The 25,380-nt window shown below is 41.2% G+C and overlaps 1 protein-coding gene across 7 annotated transcripts in view; it reads right to left on the bottom strand.

Moving 5' to 3' along the window:
* The window catches only part of HECTD1 (HECT domain E3 ubiquitin protein ligase 1), an 83,857-nt gene that overhangs the window by 44,402 nt on the left and 14,075 nt on the right, over positions 1-25,380 (bottom strand). For 6 of the 7 annotated variants that reach the window (XR_005882663.1, XM_040970237.1, XM_040970236.1 and 3 more), the window contains exons 3-15: positions 19,396-19,630; positions 14,646-14,873; positions 13,009-13,290; positions 12,639-12,909; positions 10,287-10,363; positions 10,108-10,206; positions 7,575-7,689; positions 6,903-7,077; positions 3,552-3,690; positions 3,188-3,358; positions 1,196-1,418; positions 204-467; positions 31-107 (exon numbers count right to left, since the gene is read on the bottom strand). Coding sequence is in view for 6 of the 7 variants with exons in the window: in XM_040970237.1 (XP_040826171.1) it covers positions 31-107; positions 204-467; positions 1,196-1,418; positions 3,188-3,358; positions 3,552-3,690; positions 6,903-7,077; positions 7,575-7,689; positions 10,108-10,206; positions 10,287-10,363; positions 12,639-12,909; positions 13,009-13,290; positions 14,646-14,873; positions 19,396-19,630 (2,356 nt within the window). In the remaining variant the exon portion in view is untranslated. The remainder of the gene's footprint in view (positions 1-30; positions 108-203; positions 468-1,195; positions 1,419-3,187; positions 3,359-3,551; positions 3,691-6,902; positions 7,078-7,574; positions 7,690-10,107; positions 10,207-10,286; positions 10,364-12,638; positions 12,910-13,008; positions 13,291-14,645; positions 14,874-19,395; positions 19,631-25,380) is intronic. The other variant, XM_040970242.1, reaches the window with a different exon arrangement.

Here is a 25,380-nt window from a genome sequence, read left to right as displayed (position 1 = left end):
AAAGTCTATACAAAAGATTAAAAAATATACCTTTTGTTTTGTTTTTTCTAACTTAGATTTCAATTTTCTGCCTCTTTTGCCAGTCCAGCCAGTCACAAATTCTGAACCTTGATAAACAAAAAAAGGATTTTATGGTACACACTTTCTTGCAATTTAACAAACTTATTCATTCTCATCTACTAAACAAAGGTATCTCTACTTACCCAGTGATGTTTCTGCAGTAAATGAATGTTTGGTTCCTCTATTAGATTCAAATACAAAACCAGGCAAATCTTCTTTCAATATTGTAGCCTGTTGACCATCTGAGTTATGAATAGCAATTTCTCCTTCTTTCAAACATGTCAATGACCAATTTCCTACAGTGAGTTTAGTGGGTCCTGGTGCTGAGAGTATAGGTTGACTTGAAGTAGATGGCTTAACTTGACCTCGGGCTCTTTGTAACTTCTCTAGAAATTCACTTCTGCTTTCTATAAAGACAAAATGCTTGCTTTTAAAATCTCATTCTATGTTTTAAAAGAAAACAAACTACTGAACTGGAGTATCAATTTTACAGATAAAAATTAGTAACATTTTGTTCTTTGGAATCCCATCACTGATTTGATTTGCTTAAGTGCAGGCATAGAAGTAATCCTATAGGCAAAATAGCTTTATCTGACACTGCGGAGAGAGAGCGAACAGTGCTGCTGTGCTTGGTTTGGTAGCTAAAATACCTGTTGGTAAATGTGAGCCACCCTGCAGAGTTCTTTCTCTGCCACTCACACCTGGACTGAGCTCACAGCAGTCAGCATCCAGCCCAGGTCCAGCCACTGTAGGCATGTGAGAAGTGTATCAGCAGATAGCAACATTCCATCTCTCCCCCGCTGCCTGCATTTCAAATAAAGCACTAAACTTTTTTTTCTTTAATAGAAATGTAATTATAATACTGTTCTTGGTCTCTTATAATGAAGCATTTACAAGTTTTTTTCACAGAATAGTAAGTTTTTCTTACTGTTACTAAAGAAACTGGCCACATGGTCATCAAACAACACTCTCCTGTCTGTCTTCCAAATAAAGCATTTCAATTTTTCCTTAAAAAAATATGATAATAATGCTATTCTTTATCTCACACATGTTTCCATAACAAAACTAACAAAAATATGAGCAGGGAAAAACTTGTAGATACAAGTAATATATCTTATTTAAAGCAGATTATTACCTGAACTGTCAGATCCACCTTCTGGACTACCACTTGAATACATAGTGGCAAGCTTTCCATCCAGGATAAATCGGAACCATCCGTTACTGCCGTTAGATAACTCCAAGGCGGCCGCATCACTCCAGATATATAAGCAGTCCCTTCCCCTAATGACAGACCAGTCTCGCCAGTGATATGGTTTCCCTTGCTGCAATTCTTTAGCATCTTCCTGGGGTTCATCTTCCTAAACACAGAGATGTATTCAACAAGACATGGGAAACATTTCTACTTGGAATATTCCCAAGTATTTTAAAAAATATGATCAGAAATGAAATATACATTTTTAACCATCTTGAAGATGATATTCAGTGATTTGGAGTTAACTATCTTAACAAGCTAGTCACACATAATTAAATCATTTTTTTTTAAAATTTATTTATTTATTGGAAAGTCAGACATACAGAGAGGAGAGACAGAGAGGAAGATCTTCCGTCCGATGATTCACTTCCCAAGTGAGCGCAACGGCCGATGCTATGCCGATCCGAAGCCAGGATCCAGGAACTTCTTCTGGGTATCCCACACTGGTGCAGGCTCCCAATCTTTGGGCTGTCCTTGACTGCTTCCCCAGGCCACAAGCAGGGAGGTGGATGGGAAGTGGAGCTGCCGGGATTAGAACCGGCATCCATATGGGATCCCAGTGCGTTCAAGGCAAGGACTTTAGCAGCTAGGCCACGCTGCCGGGCCCTCACATAATTAAATCTTATCAGTACTGTCAGAAAATGCTAAGAAATTCATATACCAAATGAAATTAAACGTATTAGTGATGAAGACCAATGGGTTCTATATATAATTAGTAATAAAATAGAACCCTAGTAAATTCACTACAACGGTGGGCATAATCGAGTGTTACAAAAACTGGTAGGAAGAACATTAAGGACAAAACAAAATTCAAATACGGTATTGGGGTAGATAGTCGTCTTATAAAAACACTGAATTTGCGAAGCTGGTGCAGTGGCCTAGGCAAGCTATTCTTCCACCTGCAAAGTTGGCATGCCATATGGGCGCCAATTTGTGTCCTGCCTGTCTTACTTCCCATTCAGCTTCCTGCTTGTGGCCTGGAAAAGCAGTCGAGGATGATCCAGGGCCTGGGGACCCTGCACCCATGTCGGAAATCAGAAGCTTCAGGCTCCTGGCTTTGGATCAGCTCAGCTCCAGCTACTGTGACCATTTGGGAGTTAACCAGTGGAAGATTCTCTCTTTAACCTGCCTTCCAAGTAAAAAAAAACTGTCAGAAAAAAACTAAATTTTCTAACTTGATGATTGTACTATTATCTAGAAATATGTCCTAGTGTTTTTATGAAGTACTTCAGTGTAAAAAAGAGGCACTCTGTCCAGTACACCTTCAGTGATAATACACATAAACATGAGAATCTACAAAAATAATCAAGTGGCCAAGGTGCAGCATCCTAGTGGCTAAAGACCTTGCCTGAACATGCTGGGATTCCATATGGGTGTTGATTCGTACCCTGGCTGATCAAATTCCCATCCAGCTCCCTGCTTGTGGCCTGGGAAAGCAGTCAAGGACTGCCCAAAGCCTTGGGACCCTGCACCTGCGTGGGGGACCTGAAGGAAGGTCCTGGCTCCTAGCTTCGGATTGGCTCAGCTCCGGTCATTGCGGCTACTTGGGGAGTGAACCAGCAGATGGAAGATCTTTTTTGTCTCTCCTTCACTCTGTAAATCTGCCTTTCCAATAAAAATAATCTTAAAAATAAATAAATAAATAAAAAGAAAATACAGCAAATGAGGTAAATATTGTCTACTGAATTAGGAAAATTAGGAATAGATGATTGTGTGATATTCCTCAACCATATACACAATTTTTTTGTATATTTAAAAACTGACCAATAAAAAACTACTTCATAATACCATTATTTTTCAAAAATATTATAATTTGAAATTAGATTTTTCAAAGTAAATCCTATTCCTGTTACTACTATAGTTAAAACCACTTACTTTCTCTGGCTTTGACTCCTCTTCATTCTCATCATCAGAGGAAGGACCTGCCAAAGTTGACACTTTGCTAATCACGCCAAGCCTCGCTAGCTGATCCAAAAAAATATCGCCACCTTTATCTACCAAATCCCTTATGATCTGCAAAGCCAGCAAATGGCCATCATCATCATCCTGGAAAGAAAAATAAAATGTATGGTAGCAGGGAAATAAAAGAAATACAATAAATATAGGTTTATTTGTCTAGAGTAGCCAAATAACAATAATCTACATAAAACTATTTACACTGAAATTAGAAAAAAAGCTTTCTAGTATACTGATTACTACAGGGAAATGAAGTCACAAGAGTTTCAAAAAAGATACAAACCTCCTGATCTAGGACAGCTGCAGTGATTTCCACTAGTATTGTAGGCAGATTATGACCAACATCAGAATCACAGACTTCTTTTAATAGTGCTTCAGAACAAAAATGAATCATTTTTCGAATTAGAGCAAGACTTGCTTTCCTTAAAGAATAAAAAGCAAAATTTTAGGTTAGGTTGAGATTAAAAAATAATAATAAAATCCAACCATAGAGCAATAAAAACTAAAGCATCCAATATTGTTGTACAAACTGCCAAAAAAGTACACTTAATTTTTTAAAAACACGTAACAATTGAAGCAATAGGGCCCAGTGCAGTAGTCTAATGGCCAAAGTCCTCACTATGCACGCTGCTGGGATTCCATATGGGTGCCAGTTCATGTTCCAGCTGCTCCACTTCCCACCCAGCTTCCTGCCTGTGGCCTGAGAAAACAGTCGAGGACAGCCCAAAGCCTTGAACCCTGCACTGTGTGGGAGACCTGGAGGAGGCACTTGGCTCCTGGCTTTGGACTGGCTCAGCTCTGGCCATTGTGGCTTCTTGGGGACTGAACCAGCAGAAGGAGGATCTTTCTCTCTGTGTCTCCTTCTCTCTGTTTATCTGCTTTTTCAATAAAAATAAATCTTTTTTTTTTTAAATTTTAGATAATTGTTTACATAGTCAACCAGGATGGGGAGGATCTGGGGTTAGGGAGAAGCGGGTGTGATCGCTGTTTCCAAGCTGTCTATTTCTTTTTCCTATTTCTGGAGGGTTGAGGAAGGTAGCAGGACAGGTCCAACCATCCCAGTACCAAAGGATGGGGAAGGGCCACCCGATAACAACCCAAAGTCACAATGACACATGTTTCAAAGTTTTTGCCCAGGTACATGCAATAGTCTCGAAATGCTTGAAAAGCAGTATTAGTAATATGACTAAAGCTTAATTTTTAAAAAAGATTTATTTTTACTGTAAAGTCAGATATACAAAGAGGAAGATCTGTCTAATGGTTCACTCTCCAACTGGCTGCAACTGCTCGAGATGAGCCAATATGAAGCCAGGAGCCTGTAGTCTCTTCCGGGTCTCCCACATGGGTGCAGGGTCCCAAAGCTTTGGTTGGTCCTCGACAGCTTTCCCAGGCCACAAGCAGGGAGCTGGATGGGAACAGGGTTACGGGGATTAGAATCAATGCCTACATAGGATCTCGCCACGTGCAAGGCAAAGAATTTAGCCAATAGGTTATCACACTGGGTCCTAAAGCTCATTTTAACGTAATCTTTCTTAGTATATTAATAGCAGCAAAACTGATCATTTCTATAAATTTACTACTCTATTTTACACTTAATTGGCATGAGTGTTACATAATTTCAGAAGCTGAGTCAGAAGCAGACCAGCCAGATCTCGAACAAGTGCTCATGGAACGCCAGCACCACTGCAGCACAGCATCAGCCTTAGGTCTTTAGAAATCTTATCCCATGGCGTCAAGTCCACTCTTCATCTCACAAAAAACTCCTGCCATCTTCTAAACACTACTCACTGAGCTTCCCAATGTTCTCCATTAATCAAAGTACTTGCCAAGGGAAAAAAAATGTATCTACTAAGCACCTCAAGCATCCAGTTCTACTCTATACCTTCTTGTCTTTACAGCATTAACAACAGTACACAAGGCAGGATCTCAAGGCATTTATCACAGAGGAAAGAAAATAAAACTATAAACCAACCAATAAAATAAAGTCTGTGAAGACAGCAAAATATGACTGATGGTAACGCGGCCCTAGGGGTAAATATAAACTTTGGACACAAACTTCAGTGTATAACATTTCAACAGAGTTCATGAAACAATCACCCATTCAGAACATTTGACAGAAAATAGCAGGCAGATGGAAAACAAAGGCAATAGCCTTAGACATACTTGGGAATGTTTCAAAAACAGAAGCACGAGCACAGTTTAAGTGCTGGCGGTTAAATGGTGCTAAATAAGGTCAGAGAGCTGGGTGGGAATTACAGAAACCTTGGAAACCTGAAGGTTAAAGAATTTCAATTTAGACTAATTAGATGTAACAGAGGGCTCAAACTGAATAGTGATGATGATTGCCATTTAAGACATATACTGCAGGGGCAGGTTTTCAGCCCAGCAGTTAAGATACTCATGTCCCACTTTGGAGTACCTGGGTTCGATTCTCATCTATGGTTCCTAGCCCCAGCTTCAACTTAGTACAAACCCTTGGAGGCAGCACTTTGGGTATGTCAGCAATGAGCCATCAGACGAAAGTTTTCTCTGCCTCTCAAATGAGAATAATATGTATGTATTACACCTACATAAAATTCAACCCAATATGCAGCACAAACTGTAGAGTTGCAAGGGAGAAAAATAGCACAAATAGTAAAGAAGTTACTGATATAATCAAACTATAGTCAATCAGCTTGGGCCTTACTACGGGCAAAGACAGAAGTGATACACTCTGGATACTCCACAAGGAGACACACCAGGATCGGCTGACTGACATTTATCTCCACACACATGCACAACGCATGTTCAGACTAGGAAACTCCTAGGTACAGTTAAACCACTCTGAAAACCCTGCCACTGCAAGCATCTGAGATTTGCCAAGTCCAACTAGCGTTAACTCACCTATCATCCCAGAGAACTCCGACTCTGTGTCTAATCTACGGCTTAGCACTCTGCACTGTAACTTGCTGACCTGTGAGGGCACACTAAGCCAAGAGGCTGCACTCATTTATTTCAAGTGGACATGTCACATGGCCCCTGTTAGCAGGCCTCCACAAAGGTCAGAAAGTGTTGGCTACACTTCACAAACTTTTTCTAAATATCCATAATATTTAGAGATATCAAAGAAACATGTTAAGAAATTAGTACTCCTGGTATTCCAAACCCCTTAAAAACCAGATCACCAGGGAGGGAAAAAGGCCCAATTCCTATTTCCAATCTAATTTTTACTCCTACTGTAATTTTTTCAATGCTAAAATAAACCTCAGATGTTGCCTGCATCCCTCAATGGAGTACTTGGCTGCAGTTCCTGGCTCGTTTCCTGCCAATGCAGACTCTGGGGAAGGGCTGTAGTTTGCAGCAAGGACACAGCTCCAGTAATTTGATTCTTTCCACCTACCAAAAACGGTACCTCCGTGGTCCAGCTTTGGGCCCCACCCAGGCGCTGTCTTCTCAGGCGGTCAGGGAATGAAACAGTAGATGGGAACTTTCTGGGGAACTTTCTCTGGCTATCTATCTCTCCTTTCTCTCTTAAATACATAAATGCAAATCTTTACAAAAAAAAACCCAGGAACCTCAAATTCCTGTAGAAAAAAAATAACACCATACACTTGGTATCAGTTAACTAACAGATACAAATGGTGTGAATGATCACCTTATTGAAGGCAGCATAGTTTGTTGAAATGTCTGTGCGAACACTGGCAATAACCTCTTCAAATACATGGGCGCCATTTCTGGATCTCCTTTGGGCTCATTACATTCTTCTTCATCTTTATTTGTATCTTTTTTTTTCTTATCATCTCCTTTATTAACTGGGCACATCCAATCACCTGCAGACATATATTAAGAGATACCTATTTGGAAATGCTTTTTTTCAAGTAAATAATAAGATAAACCCATCTTCAAACCATTACATCACGAACACACTGAAATTATGGTATCATATCTATCAACAGTGTCTGTCAGAACACTTAACGTCACCAGCACTTTCGGTGAGCTGAATGACAAAGATAACTTCTGAAATTCTGTGACACCAAAAATTATTTCACAGGGGCCCTTTTGTTAGAATGCTGCATCTAAACATGCTCAATTACCTTTACCTGCTATTCCCACATCCTTTAAACTTCAGATTTTGTTCCTTTCTTAATCATGCAGTCACAAAGCACACCGAAGAGAAAGTTAAGGTTTTATTAAGAGAAGGCTATCAAACATCTTAGAAATAGCTAACTTACATTAATGTAAAGGCAGTACGTGTATAAAAAGCTACTTCCATGGAAGTGAAACTGAAAATACTAGACAGCTTAAAAAGAAAGAATTTATCACTCACCTGGAGACTGAAGAATAGCTACTACTTCACTATGGCCCCTTTCTCGAGCTTTATCTAAAGGAGTTTTCCCATCTTCATCTCTCAGATCTGGGTTTGCACCATGCCGCAGCAAAGTCTAGAGAAGAAAAGCACTTAATGGGGACTAACAACACCTTATTTCATTGAAAGGCAGCTCTGAAATCTAATTATTTCCCAGAGTAATTAAATCATACAGATACCAATACAGGGCTGTCTTTGCACTTATCACTCTAAAACCAGCCTATTCACAGCTACACAAATTAGATTAAATTTATCGCCCCCCCCCAAATTAAATTATGTTACCATACTAATCTGTCACCCACGTCATCAAATTCTTCCTCCCAATTTCTTTAATAGTGGCATCAGGGGCTGATGCTGTAGTATATCATATTAAACTGGTGCAAGTCCCAGCTGTTCCGCTTCAAACACTCTTTGCTATTGTGCCTGGGAAATCATCAGAACATGGTCCAGGTGCTTGGGGCCCAGAGCCCATGTGAGAGACCTGGATGAGGCTCTTGGCTTCAGACTGGCATTCTCTCCTATGCGGCGATCTGGGGAGTGAAACTCTCTTAATGTCTCCCTGCCTCTATCTTTAACTATGGCCTCAAATAAACCAATAAACACATCTTATTAAAAAAATAACAAGTTCATAAATAAACTCTCACATATTCTAAGCAGCAGTACAGATACAACCAATAATAAAAAAAAGAAAAGCAGAGGCATCAAGTTGTTACCTGGCAATCAACCTTTAATATATAATGTTAACTTTATGGTTCTCTGATCAAAGTGTCATCAATAAATGTCTTTCATCTGTTCATACATTGTCCTAAACCTTTCATAACCTCACATGGATGTAATCATAGTTAACTTGATTAAAGCTTTTTTTAGCTAGATGACTTTAGGAATACCTAAATTAGAACTTCTAAAACCTGCTTTGTTTATTCAGTATTAATCACCTCAGAAGCATCAGGTTCTCTAAACCTAATCAATCCAAGCTAATGGAATCAAAGCTTCCATCTTTCTCTGTTACAAAGTTACAAGCTGCGTCCAAAGGACTCCCCAGATGCCTCTGTTTGCTAAGAGAATTATTTGTTCTTTTAATGAACAGAAGTAACAGAAATACAAAGCTACTTCCAAAAGTTCATGAAGAAATGGAATTCAAAGATAAGCTCATTTTGGTACAAAAAATGTGAAATCCAACAACAGCTTCATGATGAGCTTTCTACAGACTTTATGGAGACTACCTGCATACACAATCATTCATTTCTAAGAAATTAGAAATTTCTTAGCAGGGGACTAGCTGAATAAACTTGTAAAAAAAAAGTTCTCTATATTGTAAGGGAGGTTTTCAAATAACTTGTAAAAAAAAAATTAAGATGGAATCAGTGCACACTGCATAAGGAGGAAATAATGCCCATCTATGTGCTTTATTATTATTATTATTGTTATTGTTATTGGAAAGTGAGATATACAGAAAGAAGAGACAGAGAAGATCTTCCATCCGATTATTCACTCCCCAAGTGACCACAACATCCGGAGCCAAACTGATCTGAAGCCAAGAGCCCAGAGCGGGTACAGGGTCCCAAAGCTTTGGGTCATCCTCAACTGCTTTCCCAGGCCACAAGCAGGGAGCTAGATGGAAAGTGAGGTCACTGGGATTAGACCCGACACCCATATGGGATCTTGGTGAGGAAGTTAGTTGCTAGGCTACTGCACCGGGCCCTATTCTAAGTGCTTTATTTGGATCTATATTTAGAAAAGGTTGAAAAGATAACAAAACAAAAAACTAAAGAGCCTTGCCTGCTCCTCCCTAAGTTGTAGCACATTAAGCCACTGCCAGCAGTGTTGGCATTCCATATGGGCAAGGGCTTGAGTTCCAGCTGTGACACTTCCAATCCGGCTCCTTGTTAATGAGCCTGGGAAACCAGAGGAAGATGGCAGGCAGCAAGTCCTTGGGCTCCTGCCACCCACGTGGGAGGTCCAGAAAAAGTTCCTGGCGTCTGCCTGGCCTAGCCTCACTTACTGCAGCAATTTGGACAGTGAACAAAAGGATGAAAGCCATTTCTCTCTGTTTCTCTTTCTTTGTAACTTTGCCTTTTCCAAAAAATAAATCTTAAAAAAAAAAAAAAAAGACAACCCCATCTGTTTAGACTTTAGACCCCAAACATCAGTTCCTACAATTGGGCACCTTAGGAGGAACAGTTGATACCCCAAGTACTTAGATCCCTGCCAGCCACATAGCAGAGCCAGAAAGAACTCCAGAGCTCCTGAATTTGGCATGGCTGAGTCCTGGCTGCTGAAAACATCTGGAGAATGAGCTAGCAGACAGACAATCTTGTTTGGTCTCTATCTGCCTTTCAAATAAATATGTACTTCAAAGGCATTTACATATTTTAGAAAAAGGAATGGAGTAGATGGAGATGGAATGGAGCCATGACTTACCAGAATGCTTTTATATCATAACTTTTAAGCACGTACATGCTGCAAATTCATAATTTTAAAACCTGTATTTTACCTTTGCTACTTGAGGTCTTCCAAAACATGCAGCATAATGTAATGATGATGACCTTTGACCCCTATTTACATCAGCACCTCTCTCACAAAGAAATTCTACCTGTAAAATGATAAAGAATCATAAAGTTGCTTCATTGTCTACCTTTGATATAAAATATTAACTTTTTTTTATTAGCTTACCATTTCCTGAGTTCCAAAAGCAGAGGCCCAGTTTAGCAAAGTCTGACCCACATCATCCATAAAATTTACTTCAAAGGCTGAAAGTATAAATGAGAAACAAACCAACTCATATTAAAAGCCAATAAAATAATAATGAACACTGCTAAGCTTCGAACCATTTGGAGATTAAAATTAACAATCCACTACACAGAATCAAGAGTCTTTCAGGACCAGTGCCATGGCAAACTAGGCTAAGGCTCCAGCTGTGGAGCTGGTATCACATATAGGCACAGATTTGTATCTTAGTTGCTCCACTTCTAATCCAGCTCCCTGCTTATGGCCTGGGAAAGCAGCAGAAAACGGCTCAAATGCTTGGAACCATGCACCCATGTGGAGACCTGGAGGAAGCTCCCGGCTCCCGGCTCTGTCCGCTGTGGCCATGTGGGGAGAGAATTATTGGATGGAGACCTCATTCTCTGTCCCCCATTTCCGCAACTCTTTCAAATAAAGATAAGTCTTTAAAAAAATTCTTTAAATATACAGTTGGTGAAGTACTCTAAAACACTTTTAACTCACTAAGGATTCACAAGGTTTTTAGGATGAAATGGAAATAAGAAATGGGCCTGATATCATGGCACAGAAGGCCAATTGCCACTTAAGATGGCAGCAGGCCATCTTAATGTGCCTGAGAGATGAGCAGTGGGTAATGGCGGATGTGAAAACTAAGTGAAATCTCTTAATTCTTTTAAAACAGAGCTTGGAGTAAATATGTTAGTACAACTGTTTACATTGCTACTTCAGCTGCCTGAATTCCATAGCACAGTGCCAGTTCTTGTTCCAGCTACCCTACTTCTGATCTAGCTTCTTGTCAGTGAACTCTGGGAATCATAACAGGATGAACAGAGGGGCCAGTCTAGTGTAACAGGCAAAGCCGCCACCTGTGATGCCTGCAATACTGGCTTCTTTCCAGCTGCTCCACTTCTGATCCAGCTGTTAACAAAACAGGAACCAGAGAAGAATGGCCCAAGTGTTTGGATTCCTGCCATTATAGGTGACACAATGAAGCTCCTTGGTCACCGCAGCCACTTGGGGAATGAACCAGTGGATGGAAGGTATTTCTACTCTGCAGCTCTGATTGTCAAATAAATAAGATGATGATGCTGAATCAGGTGCTTATGCCCCACCCATGTTCCTGTCTCCTGGCTTCAGCCTAGGCCAGCTCTGGCTATTGCAGGCATTTAGGGCATGAACCAGCAGATAAAAATCTCTTCTTCCACCCTTTCTCTCTCTCTAGTAAAGAAAATATTAAAAAACAAAATTTTAAAAATGAGACCTCTAATCAAAAGAAGATCAAATGATCCAAAAACATCTTCCACTAATTCCTATTTGAATATTGCTTGATGCAGCGATCTAAAAAAACTACTGTATAGGGCCTGGCATAGTAGTCTAGTGCCTAAAGTCCTCGCCTTGCATGTATCGGGATCCCACATGGACGCTGATTTTTATTCTGGCTGCTCCACTTCCCTTCCAGCTCCCTGCTTGTGGCCTGGGAAAGCAGGAGAGAAACGCCCAAGGCCTTGGGATCCTGCACCCATGTGGGAGATCCGGAAGAAGCTCCTGGCTCTTGGCTTCAGATACAGCCACTTGAGGAGTAAGCCAGTGGACAGAAGATCTTTCTCTCTGTCTCTCTATAGATCTGACTTCCGAATAAAAAGAAATAAAAACAAAACAAAGCAAAAAACAACAACAACAAAAAACCCTCAAACTATTGTATATATTTGAGAGCACTTTAGTGAGTGGTTAAGTCACTGCTCAGGACACCTATACCCCATGCTAGAACAACTGGCTAGAGACCCAGTGGCTAATGTGAATGCTGGGGGACAGGAGATGACGGCTCATGGATCTGGGTGAGAGACCCTGGAGTTGTGCCTAGTCAGTACCCTGGCAGTTACAGGCATTCAGGGAGGGAACCAGAGTATAATCTCTGTCTCCATCTCTTTCTATTTCTCACATAAATGTAAAGAGAAAAATTTTAAATGACTTTAAAAATTATATTTCAGTTTATATTAATCTTAAGAAAATAATTACCATTTCAATCTGTAAGTTCACCTTAGAACTGGCAGGATGTCCCTCACGTTATAAAACAGGTAAATGTCAACCTTCATAGAAGTTTTTCTCATTCAATAGGCATTTATTCAGGTTTTTCTATGCAACAGGCTGACATAAAATTACACTTGGGAAGGGGGAGGACACTGAAGAGATTGGCTAATCTATTATTTGGCATGACTGTAAAGAATACTATTAAAAAACAAAAATAAGAAATTGCCTATAATTCTTTATCTCACAGTTTTAAAATTAAAAAGTTTTGCTGACCTCCCGTGTCAATTGCATCTATAAGTGCATCGGTATCTTTACTTCGAATACAGTCTATAAGCTGCCGATGTGAGCGTTCGCCAGAACTATCCAATCTCCGAAGTCCTGGAATTCTGCCTGTAGATCCAGCACTAGACTTTGGCAAAGCCTTACGTCCTTCAAATAATAGCACCAAGAGAAGATCAACCAAACGCATGGTGTCCAACACACATCTTTCATCTCCTTGCAATGCACTTTCAATTGAATCTGGAAGCTCTGACCTCAGGAGATTCTAAAAATGAAGAAGGGAAAAAAATGTAAAAGATTTACATTACAAAAAAACACTTTTTTTCTGAAAAATAAAAAAGCAAATATTCAAAACCATTCTTACGTGTGTGACCACCGGAGAGCCTCTGCAGAGTGTAGAGAGCAGACTGACAATGGTCGACACCTGGTTACTGAGTTTGGAATCTGCAGTTGCGGAAGGCGCTCCTGCGCTGCTTCGGCCAGGCTTGCATGCTGACGATGGCCCTGATACGGTGCCACCAGCAGCAGCCATCCGAGATAACAGCTCCTCTGTTAATCCATGCTTGGCCAATGGAGCTGGGTCAACACCACGACGAGTAAACCGGTCAGCCAGTGATGCAAAGCACCGCAGAGCTCCATCTGAAACCTAAATGCAAAAGGAACATACACAGAGTTAAGATTCATCCCAAAGACCTAGTACTAACGACCTCAACACTGACATCACAAGAAAGGCAGTTGTTACCACGTCACAATTAATTTGATCATGGCTCCACAGCTGCTAACTATAAGATTATGCAAGTATACTACTCCTTGGATCCTTCCTCTGTGAGACAGGGACAACAGGATTGCATGTCTGACTGACATAGTCAATACAACAAATGGACATCCAGATCTATGTGCAGGTGCCTTGGTTTTAGTCCTCACTTTACTGCTGATTCCAGTTTCCAGATAATGCACAATCTGGGAGACAGAAGGTGATGGCTCAAGTAGTAGGCCCATGTCACCCACATGAGGAGCACTACCAAGTATCATGCTCTTGGTTTTAGCTGGGCCAATCAGCAGATAGAAGAGCTCTATTTCTTTATTAAAATAAAAATGCTTAAACAATATTTTCAAATGGAGATAATGGAACCTAGACCTCCTGGTGTCAGCTTAAATAACAGAGTATCATGCAGGGCTGGTGTGGTGGTTCAACAGGCGAATCCCCTCCATGCAGCAGCACCACCATCCCACATGGGCGCCAGTTTGTGTCCTGGCTGCTCCACTTCTTATTCAACTCTGTTTATGGTGTTGCAAGGCAGGAGAAAATGGGCAAATGCTTGGAACCCTGCACCCACATAGGAGACCCAGAAGAGGCTCCTGACTCCCAGCTTTAAATAGGCTCAGCTCTGGCGGTTGTTGCCCCCTGGAGAGTGAATCAGTACATGGAGGATCTTTCTGTCTTTCCTCTCTGTAAAATCTGTCTTCCAAATAAAAATAAATAAATAAATTTTTAAAAATACATAATATCAACCTAAGTGGGCAATGAAAATTTGGAAATATTAACTATTACTAGGTACAACTTTGCCAAGATAATCTAAGAATAGCACCTGAAAATAATATATGAACAGTTAAAAAGTTAGTAAAGCCCAGTTTTACTTTCTAAGCTATTTATTCCACAGAGATTTATAGGTAAGTTCACACTGCGTCACTTTAATGTAATCCATTTAATTTCAAGTCAATAAGCCAACAAAATTATGGGGTCAACAAAATCACATGGGAAGCAAAGCAGCTGTAAAATCATCATATTTCTATGACACTTAAAATCTAAGAGAAACTTATTACTTAAATAATTAAAAAAGAACAAACATTTTGACACCCCTGCCCCCCATAAAAGAGATGACTAAATAGAGATCCTAATGAGTGCAAGGGATGAGGTGGAGTAACTCTAAGTGAAAAAATCAAATTACTGGGTGTCAGTGAAATCAGGAAATTTAGCATACACAACAGAAATGTATGTACCTGATGATCTTCATGTTTCAATAAACTAGATAGAGATTCAACACAAATTTCTAAAGAAGAATCTTGAGGTTCCATCTTGCCACAGAGTCTTGAGACCACAGCCATGGCAGAGTGCAAGGTGTCCTTATGAACCAGGTGACCACTATCACGAATGAAGGTGAGCACACAGTTCAAGCCACCAGCCTCGAAGACTGCTCCGGACTCGCGAGTACAAATCAGTTCTAAAACCTGTAAGAGGAAAACAAAATTAACAAACATATACAAGCCTCATATCAGCTTTATGGAATCACAAAAACTATAATGCACACTGCAATTCTGCTACTTTAAAAAAAGGTATAGTGAATTTTAATATTTAACCCAATATAATGAAAGCATCATTTCAACATACAATCAATAAAAAATACAATTATAGTTTAGATTTTTTTACAAATTATCTTTCTTCATAGCTGAAATTTATTTATTTTTTAAAGATCTATTTATTTTTATTGCAAAGTCATATACACAGAGAGGAGAAGAGACAGAGGAAGATCTTCTGTCCAATGATTCACTCCCCATGTGACTCCTACGGCCGGTGCTGCACCAGTCTGAAGCCAGGAGCCAGGAATCTCCTCCAGGTCTCCCATGTAGGTGCAGGGTACCAAGGCTTTGGACCGTCCTCGACTGCTTTCCCAGGCCACAAGCAGGGAGCTGGAAGGGAAGTGGAACTGCTGGGATTAGAACCAGCACCCATATGAGATCCCGGTGCGTTCAAGGCGAGGACTTCAGTGGCTAGGCCACCACGCCGGGCCCAGAGCTGAAATTTAGAATATATCTTATACCTATAACACATGCCATTTAGTTCGCAGTGCTCAATCATTACCACACTGGACAGGCAGATTTCAATGAAGAAATCTACAAAGCAATCTAAGAAGCTAGAAATAATTCGGCAAAATCTTCTAAGTTCCTAGACACCAGGGAAAATGTTGAATACATGCTTCCTATTACTACTATCCATAATCCTCACTTTAAGTTTGTAAATATCAAAATTTTAAAAGCAAAATTTTTACACTTATGTAGATATCTACAGTGCTCAAGTACAGCTAGAAAGTTAAATGTAATCATCAATCTTACAGACATATCAGCAATTCATACCACCCTGTGTAGAAGATGTTCAAGGGAAATAGTGTAATGAAAATTCTAGTTTCTAATTAACCAACTAATAGGGTACAATGAAGCATTTGCAGAAAAAAGAAAAAACATCAAGCCTGATAAGTGAAGGAAGTGAACTCTCCAGAGGAGCAAACAGTAACTACACACAGGGCGCCTGCTTCCCTCTCCCAGCGGCTGGCGCTCAGCTCCACCTTCAAGCTCTGGGAAGCAGCACATGACAGCCCAGGTACTTGGGGTCTTGCCATGCACATGGGAGAACGGGAACAAGTTTTGAGCTTCTTATTTTACCCTGGCTTAGCCTCAGCTGCTGTGGGCATTTGGGAGTGAAACAGCAATGGAAGACCTCGGTCTTTCCCTATTATAATTTTTAAAAGATTTAATGGGATGGCAGAAGGACATAGAGAAGAGGAGAGGAAGAGTATCTTCCATCTGCCTGAAATCTCCCCAGATAGCCACAACTGTTAGGTCAGGACCATGTCAAAGCCAGGAAGCACCTGAACCACCTTCTGGTGCCTTTCCAAATTGCAGAAAGCTGGATCCAAAGCACAGCAGCTGCGACTCGAACACTTCAATTGGGAAGTCAGGCATCCTAAGTGTTGGCTTAATTCATTCTGCCACAATGCCTGCCTCAAATGAATAAATCTCTTCTAAAAATTTTTTTAAAGAAATTAGAAAAGGGGCCCCAGCGGGGTGGCCTAGCGGCTGAAGTCCTCACTTTGAACACACCAGGATCCCATATGGGCGCCGGTTCTAATCCCGGCAGCTCCACTTCCCATCCACCTCTCTGCTTGTGGCCTGGGAAAGCAGTCGAGGACGGCCCAAAGCCTTGGGACCCTGCACCCGTGTAAGAGACTCGGAAGAAGTTCCTGGATCCTGGCTTCGGATCGGCATAGCATCGGCCGTTGCGCTCACTTGGGGACTGAATTATCAGATGGAAGATCTTTCTCACTGTCTCTCCTCCTCTCTGTATATCTGACTTTCCAATAAAAATAAATCTTTAAAAAGAAAAAAAGAAACTAGAAAAGGATTTGATTATCAATTACATGAGTGTAACAGAAGAAAGAAAAATAAAGGATAAGGCATAAGTTTCTGTGTTAGGTGTCTAGGTAAGAGCTGAAGACAATTATCAGTTAAGATTGGTAAAACGTTCATGTATCCTGTTAAATACCCAGCAGGCGCCTGATTATGGAGGTTAGAACTCAAGAGAGAGATGGCGGTCAGAGCAATAACTCAACTGGCTAATCCTCCACCTCCAAGTGCCAGCATCCCAAATGTGTGCCAGTTCATCTTCTGGCTGCTCCACTTCACATCCATCTCCCTGCTTTTGACCTGGGAAAGCTTTAGACAAAGGCCCAAGTCCTTGGAACTCTGCATCCATATGGGAGACTTTGAAGAAGCTCCTGACTTGGTTCTGGATCAGATCCGGCCATTGTGGCCACTTGGCGAGTGAAACCAGTAAATGGAAAATCTTTCTGTCTTTCCTCTTAGTAAATCTGCCTTTCCAATAAAAATAAACAGAGAGATGAGGGTTAGAAATAAAGATGAGGAGAATATGCTTGTTAATAGAATTGAAGTGATAAATGAGATGATCTAGAAGCAAAATGTACATAATTTTAAGAAATGTATATAATTTTAAGAAAGTAAAAACAGAACCTTAGGAAATACTACCATTTAAGAATGAAGGCTATGTAAAGAAAAAAAGAGAACAGAAAATGCAGCAAAGTGTGACAGAATGTAGAAAATAAAGCTTAAGAACGAAATATTCAAAAAGAGCAAACACTACTGTTAAATGCTGCTACAAGGATCACAAAGTTTGGCAAGAGGATATCATTCATGACCTGCTCCTTTTCAGTTTTAGGGACAGTTACACAAGAGCACTCAAAAAATTTCATGAGGGCATGGCAAAGCAGGCTAGCGGCTAAAGGCCTTGCTTTGCCTGCGCCAGGATCCCATATGGGCTCCGGTTCATATACCAACTGCTCAACTTCCCTTCCAGCTCCCTGCTAGTGCCTGGGAAGGAGTAGGGGATGGCCCAAAGTCTTGGGACTCCGCAGCCACATGTGAAGCAGCTCAGGGTTTTTGGCTTTGGATTGGCTCCGCTCCAGCCATTGCAGACACTTGCAGAGAGAACCAGCAGATGGAATATCTTCTCTTCTCTGTAAATCTGACTCCCAACAAAAATAAATCTTAAAAAAAAAAAATTTGTCTGGCCGGTGTGATAGCTTAGTGGCTAAAGTCCTCACCTTGTATGCCCGGGATCCCATATGGGTGCTGGTTCTAATCCTGGCAGCCCCGCTTCCCATTCAGCTTCCTGCTTGTGGCCTGGGAAAGCAGTCAAAGACGACCCTGCACCCGTGTGGGAGACCTGGAAGAAGCTCCTGGCTTCGGATTGGCTCAGCTCCAGCCGATGCGCTCACTTGGGGAGTGAATCACTGGACAGAAGATCTTCCTCTCTGTCTCCCTTCCTCTCTGTATATCTGACTTTCCAATAAAAAAAAATGAATAAATCTTTTAAAAAAATTGTCACATCACTTCTCGGCCTTTTGGTTAAGATCAAGTGTAAAAAAAATTGTCATGAGGACCAACATTGGAGTCAGCAGGTAAGTTGCCACTTGCTCCACTTCTGGTCCAGCTTCCTGTTCATGTGCCTGGGAAGGCAGCCAGCACAAGACACCCCAATCACATGGGCCCCTACAATGTATGTGGCTTCAATCTGGCCCAGTCATCTGGAGAATGAATCAGCAAATGCTCTCTCTCTGGCACTCCACCTTTTAAATAAGTGTATCTTTAAAACACCTCATAGAAAGTTGTGCATTAAAGAAACAATTCCTGATTTTTTTGACTTGAAATTATTTTTCTACATAATAATCGTACCTTTTAGTCTATTTTCCACAACCTCTTTTTATATTTATTTGTACAGAAATAAAACTGATTTTAGCAGCAATAAGAGTGATTCAAGGGTGAACCTTTTACCAACGTGGTTTTTTTTTTTTTTAAATTATTTATTTGAAAGGCAGTTACACAGAGAACACCTTCTGTTTGCTGGCTCACTCCCCAGTGGTCCCAGTGGCCAGGCCTAGACCAGTCTGAAGCCAGGTACCCAGAGCCCCAGCTGGGTCTCCCTCTTAGATGACAGGCAGCTGTTGAGTTGGAGACAGAGTAGCCTTTTAAACCAGCACCCTTACAGGACACTCTGTTGCAGGTGCTGCTGAGAAGCCAGCAGAGGATGGCTCAAGTCCTCGGGCATCTGCACCCATGTGGGAGGCCCAGAAGAAACACCTGGCTCCCAACTTCAGATTGGCCAGCTCGGGTCATTGTGGCAAACTCGGGAGAATGAACCAGCAGATGGAAGATTTCTCTGTTCCTACTTTTCTTTCTGTAACTACATTTTTCCAATAAAAATAAGTACTAAAAAGAAAAAGAATAGAGAAAGAAAATCTTTCTGAGGCTCGACAGGACTTCCTTTGGTTCCACAACAGCTGTGATTAACATTGTTCTAAACTACACTCACTAAAGTATTATGAATGTTGAAAACATCTTGTTTTAATAAAACAGATTTTTTATTCTCTAATGTACAAAATGGCCAATGAACAATACTTACCTTTACACACTGTTCAGCTAAGTCTCTGCTAGTTCTGTTGTTAAGCTCAACTACAACCAAACGATTACAAAGTGCTTTTACAGCTCCATCTACCCCGACAATCCGTCGGGTGCATTCTGCAGACACATCCAGGTAGTATGTTATGGCACGGGCCGTCACCTCTAACACGTTGTCTGGAGCACTTTCATCAAGGAAGATTTTGCAGAGGGCTGGTAAGAAAGTGCGAGGAGGACATCTGTAATGAAAGAAATTATATTACATCTAGGACTAGTAAATGCTTAACATCAAAACATTATTAAATTAACTAAACATTTCTAACAAATGAAAAATTATACAATACTGAATTTAAGCATTATATAATATTTCTACACTATTTTTGCTCTAAGAACGATACTTAACAAATTTCACCACTGCTGAAAATAACAAGTTGGAACAGCTTAAAGCAGTAGCATTAACTTGAAACCATGTTAAAAAAGAAAATCACAACTCTTATTCAACTCTCAGCTCAAACTAAAAGGTTCCCCAACCTCCCTAGGTTAAGTAGTATTTTCCTGTTCTCAAAACAACAGGGCACATACTGTTGAATATATCGATTTGTTTCCTTATTTATATAAAAGTTCATGAGGGCCAGGGACATACATTGTTCAGTTTGTGTTTCGCAAGCACTTGATTTGAAAGATCAGGATAAAACATTAAACAGCAGCTATATGACCTTTCTGAGCCTGTTTTTCATTTATAAAGCAAATATAATACCTAAACAATAGTGTACTTTATATGGTTATGAAGATTTAATGAAATATATATAGACAACTCAGTATTTGGTATCATACTGAATAGTGTGACACCTGTTAAAAGATTAATTTGCTTAAGACTGTTTCACCAAAAATAGTATGTGGAGCTGATACTTGGATTAGCAATTAACATACCATATGGAACACCCAAATATGATACTGGAATGCCAAAGGTTCAAATCCTGCCTCCACTTCCAATTCCATCTTCCTGCTAATGAGCACCCTGGCAGCCAAAAGATAATGAAAGGCTCAAGTACTTGGGTCCCTGTGCCACCCAAACTGAAGACTTGGACTGACCTGTGAGCACCTGTCTCTAGCCTGGCTTAGCCCCAGCAAGTACAAGCACTCAGCAAACGTACTAGTGGGTGGGAGGTCTACCTGTCTCTCAAGTCAGCAACATGCTGCTTAAGAAATAATTTTTTTAAAAAACAGGACTGTGAGATATCAGTAATATTTCACATAGTTGATCCACTCCTAAAATATCAGAGATGGCATTATAACACAGAAATTAAATTAAACATGACTTAGATATCCAGATTCCATCATGAGAAAGAGACCTCGGTTTGAGTCCAGCTCCCTGCTAAGCAGTCTATGAAAAGCAGAAGACGGCACAAGCATTCTAACCTGACACCCCCACTTGGGAGCCCAAGATAAAGCTTTGCCTACTGTCTGCAGCCTGGCCAGCAATGGCGACTGAGGATATGTGGGGAGGATGCAAGATCTCTTTCCCTGTAACTCTGCCTTCCAAAATAAATAAATCTTTAAAACAAAAATTAGTATGAACTTTCTACATTTATTGGAACAACACACAATTAGCTAATATGGGAAATTATGATCCGATGATCTCTCCAAAATGCAAAAAATCTCCTAAAAGAACCAGTCTAAAATAAACAAAAACCCAGAAAATTCTGATCTTGGCCTCAAATGTTAATTGTTATTAATCTTATTACATGAGAAATGTAAGAACTGTGTACATATATTGGAGTTTATGCTACACAAAATGAAACACTATTTCATGAACTTCAGAAAAGTGCAAAACATCTGTTGTACTTCTGGCTAGGGGACAAACATTTTTCTTTCTGGCCACTGAGTTATTCTTTTCAACACTGGGACCACAATAAAAGAATATTCACACACAAATTGAATATCCCTGATTTCAAATTCTTAGCAACAGAAGTGATTTATGTTTCAGATGATAGAATATTTGCACACTCTTTGTACATCTTAATGAGATGTACTGAGAATGGGACCAGAGTCTAAGCACAAAATTTATGTTCCATAATGTGTCTTACAAATATAGCCTCAAGTTAATATTACACAATATGTTCATCTTTTAAAAAATGTATGTGTGCGCTTATTTGAAAGGCAGAGAGCATCAGAGACAGAAAGGTTGATATTCCATCTTCTTGCGCATTCCCCAAACAGCTGCCTAGTGTCAGTGCTGGGCCTGGCTGAATGAAAACAGAAGTCAGGACCGAGGCCTCGGATTTAGTAGCAGGGACCAAGTGTGTGAGCCATCCTCTGCTGCCTTCACAGGCGTACTAGCAGTGAGCTACCGGTCTGGAAGAGGAACAGCCTGGACTAGAGTGAGCATTCCTGAAAACAGGATTCCACTGTATCAAGCAGCGATTTATGACACAATGCCAGCCCCCTATATTGTATCCTTAATAATGTTCTGCATGAAACAAAGTTTATGACATTGAATTACCAGGAAGCTCAAGTGTCATCGCCTCTGCTAACTGCTAGACAAATTGGTTGGTGGCATCACCAGCATTTCTGAAAATGAATTTATATATATGCCGCCAACGAGGAATCATTTTATTACACTTCTTCATACAGAAAGATTAACAGTTAAAAATTAACATTAACACAGTGAAAAAAAAAGTGTTCAGGGTAACTGACACCATTACCAGGACAGCCACGTAAATTGTTAAATAAGACAAGCTTTTAATCTCTAATCACGATGCTGTGAGGTTTTTTTCACTGTTTCTCTCTCTTTTTTTTAGGATTTATTTTTATTTGAAAGGCACAATTACACAGACAAGGAGACAAGGATTTAAGTTCACTGATTCATTCCCCAAATATCTGCAACAGGAGCCAGGAATTTCTTTTAAAGTTTTATTTTTTTATCGGAAAGGTAGATTTACAGACACTGAAAAGATCTTCTGTCTGCTGGTTCAGTCCCTAAGTGGCTGCAACAAGCCAGAGCTGAGCCAATTCAAAGCCAGGAGCCAGGACTTTTTCTGGGTCCCCCATACTGGTGCAGGGTCCCAAGGCTTTTGGCCATCCTCTACTGCTTTCCCAGGCCACAAGCAGGGAACTGAATGGAAAGTAGAGCAACTGGGTAAAGAACTGATGCCCATATGGGAATCTGGTGTGCAAGGTGAAGATTTAGCCACTAAGCCATTGTGCAAGGCCTGGAAGCCAGGAACTTCTTCCAGGTCTCTCACGTGGGAACAGGGTCCAAGGACTTGGACCATTTTATGCTACTTTCCCAAGTTCATCAGCAGGCATCTGGATGGGAAGTGGAGGAGTCTGGTGTCAAAACCAGCACCAATATGGGATGCCAGTACCTCAAGCAACGGTTTTACACTCTAAGCCACAGAGACAGTCTGTACAGTAACCTTTTAAGCAAAACACAGCCCTGGGTTGCCTCTGTGGAGCATTGCAGAAACCTGCCTTTGATGCCTCAGGCCAAATGTGCCATTTGAGTACCCTTTATAGGACTTGGAGAGTCTTTTCCTGCTAAAAACACTAAGTAAAGCACTATGTGGACCTAGTATGATAGACTAGTGGCTAAATCCTCACCTTTGCAGGCACTGGGTTCCTACATGGATGCTGGTTCATGTCCTGGCTGCTCCACTTCCCATCCAGCTCCCTGCTTCTGGCCTGGGAATGCAGTCAAGCATGGCCAAAAGCCTTGGGACCCTGCACCCGTGTGGCAGACCCGGAAGAAGTTCCTGGTTCCTTCCTGCTTTGGACCAGCTCAGCTCAGGCCATTATGGCCACCTGAGGAGTGAACCAGCAGACGGAAGCTCATTTTGTCTCTCCTTCTCTCTATAAATTCCCACCCCTCCCACGGCCAAAAAAAATTGTACTACGTGCGTGTAATCACACTGAAAAGTTCATCATGTGATGGTCAGGTTGGAATTTTCCATGCCTGTCACATCAGTACTCAAAAATTTGGAATTTGGGGATATTTCAGATTTCAAATGTTCTGGTTAGGAATGAGCAACCTGTCATGTAAAACCAGTGATGTTTGCTTTTAGGTTTGAAAGAAAACCTAACTATGTCTTCAACAATCCTTTAAACTAGCAGTGAGGTAATGGCTATATCCATTTTTTTAAAACTAAAAAAAAAAATTCATGTTATGACGATAGACATTTAACCCAGTAGTTAAAAGTCCATGTCCATCACTGGAATGACTGAGTTTGATTACTAGATGCAGCATCTGTTTCTGGGTTCCTGCCACTGCAGATTCCAGAGGCAGCTGCAAAGGGTTCCAGTCTCCCACATGAGAAACATACACTGTGTGCCAACCTGGGGATCCAGCCTAGCTCTGGACATTGCCAAGGATTTGGCAGTAAATCAGTGCAAAAGAGTTGTCTCTCTCCCTCTCTAAGGAAAATTCAAAAAGGAGAGCTTGTCACAGCAGTGATGCTGCATATCATAGTGCTTGAGCTTTGGTTCACTTCCAAATCCAGCTCCCTGCTAACCTGTACCCTAGGAGGCAGCAGGGGAAGACACAAGTGCTTGGTTCGCTGCCTCCCCATGAAGGCTGAGCTGAGTTCTCAGCTCATGGCCCAGCCCTGGTTCCTGCAGGCATCTAGGGACTGAAAAAGCAGTTGAGAGATTTCTTATTGTCTGTCTCTCTACCCTTCAAATAAAAATAAAAAACTCATTTTCTGCTTAAAAGAAAAAATATTTACATGGTCAGGAAAACCTATCCACACCAACATTAAATAGAGTACAATGTGCGACAATGCTATATTTCTTTCAGTGTCAGCAATGATTTCACACTTTTTCTTAAATTTGCTACTGGTTTTCTGCTGTTAATTCCTCTCCCATTCTTCGTATATTATCTCCAACTGAGTTCATTCATTCTCTTAGTTCACACAGCATGGATACAAATCCCTTCCAAAGATCAGGAAAACTCCCAAAATGTTATCTCCAACCTAAGCATACTCTCTAGGATTATCTCCACCTATAATTATCACAGGTATCTCTCAAAACATTGTGTAGACTATAAAAACGACCCTTAGACATTCACGTATGTCCAGCGCTGGTGGTGAGCAGGGCATCCAAAGGGAAGAGGGACTCGCTGTACTATAAAGTATCAGCATATGAGTCAGGTCAAGAGGGTATCTGTGCAGAAGGGTGTGCCACTGATCGGCAACTGCAATATACACACAGGGGTCAAATACAGCACATGCATTAAAGATGCTGGAAGCTTGGGGCCAGCCTGGGAGCCATCAACTCCCAGGGCTTTTCTCCACATACCCTCTGGCTCACAGACTTTTAGGTGTGCCAGACACTGTAGGGTCAGGTACAGTCTGTTACCTGCACCAGCCAGTGCACATACCAGGGGATACAGCCTGGTCAATTCTGTCTCAGCCCCATATTTCACATAAACCAAGAGGTGCTTTAGCCCAGCCCAGCCAGTCCACCACAGACCTGGTCCTCACACATACCAGCAAGTCCAGCGGCCTAGTCAGGACAACTCCCAAGTCACTCCCAGTTCCAGTTTTTGTGTGTGCCAGCCTGGGCATACTGTCCACTGTATACACATCAGCAACTGAGGCCCAGTCCTGATACCTGCACTCCAAGTTTGGACAACACATCCTGCGCTTTTTCCCTAAGGTCAGGGTCTGAGTCCAGTGATTCAGTTGGGAAGTCACCACCAGTTCACATGAGGGTTGGTGCTGAGAGTGGGCCAGACAGGGCCAAGCTGCTACACACAAAGGTTGAGTCTGGGGGCAGGGTGGGCTGGGCTAAGCCGCACCACCCACAGATGCACATGAGAGCTAGAGATGGGATGTGGGCTGGGGGGGGGGGGGAGGCCTGGTGGGGGTTATTAGAGGTTGTGCCAAACAGGCTGCTGCACTCACTGGTGTGCACGAAGACTGGGTCTGAGGTATCCTGGGAAGGTTGGGCCATAGCACCTTTGGGTTTGCATTGAGATAAGTGGCTGGGG

Source organism: Ochotona curzoniae, unplaced genomic scaffold, assembly GCF_017591425.1.
Source record: "Ochotona curzoniae isolate NIBS_2020 unplaced genomic scaffold, NIBS_Ocur_1.0 scaffold_4701, whole genome shotgun sequence".
In the NCBI taxonomy this organism is placed as follows: Eukaryota; Metazoa; Chordata; class Mammalia; order Lagomorpha; family Ochotonidae; genus Ochotona; species Ochotona curzoniae.
Note: the sequence above shows the minus strand (reverse complement) of the source record. Positions and strands in the feature narration are given on the sequence as shown.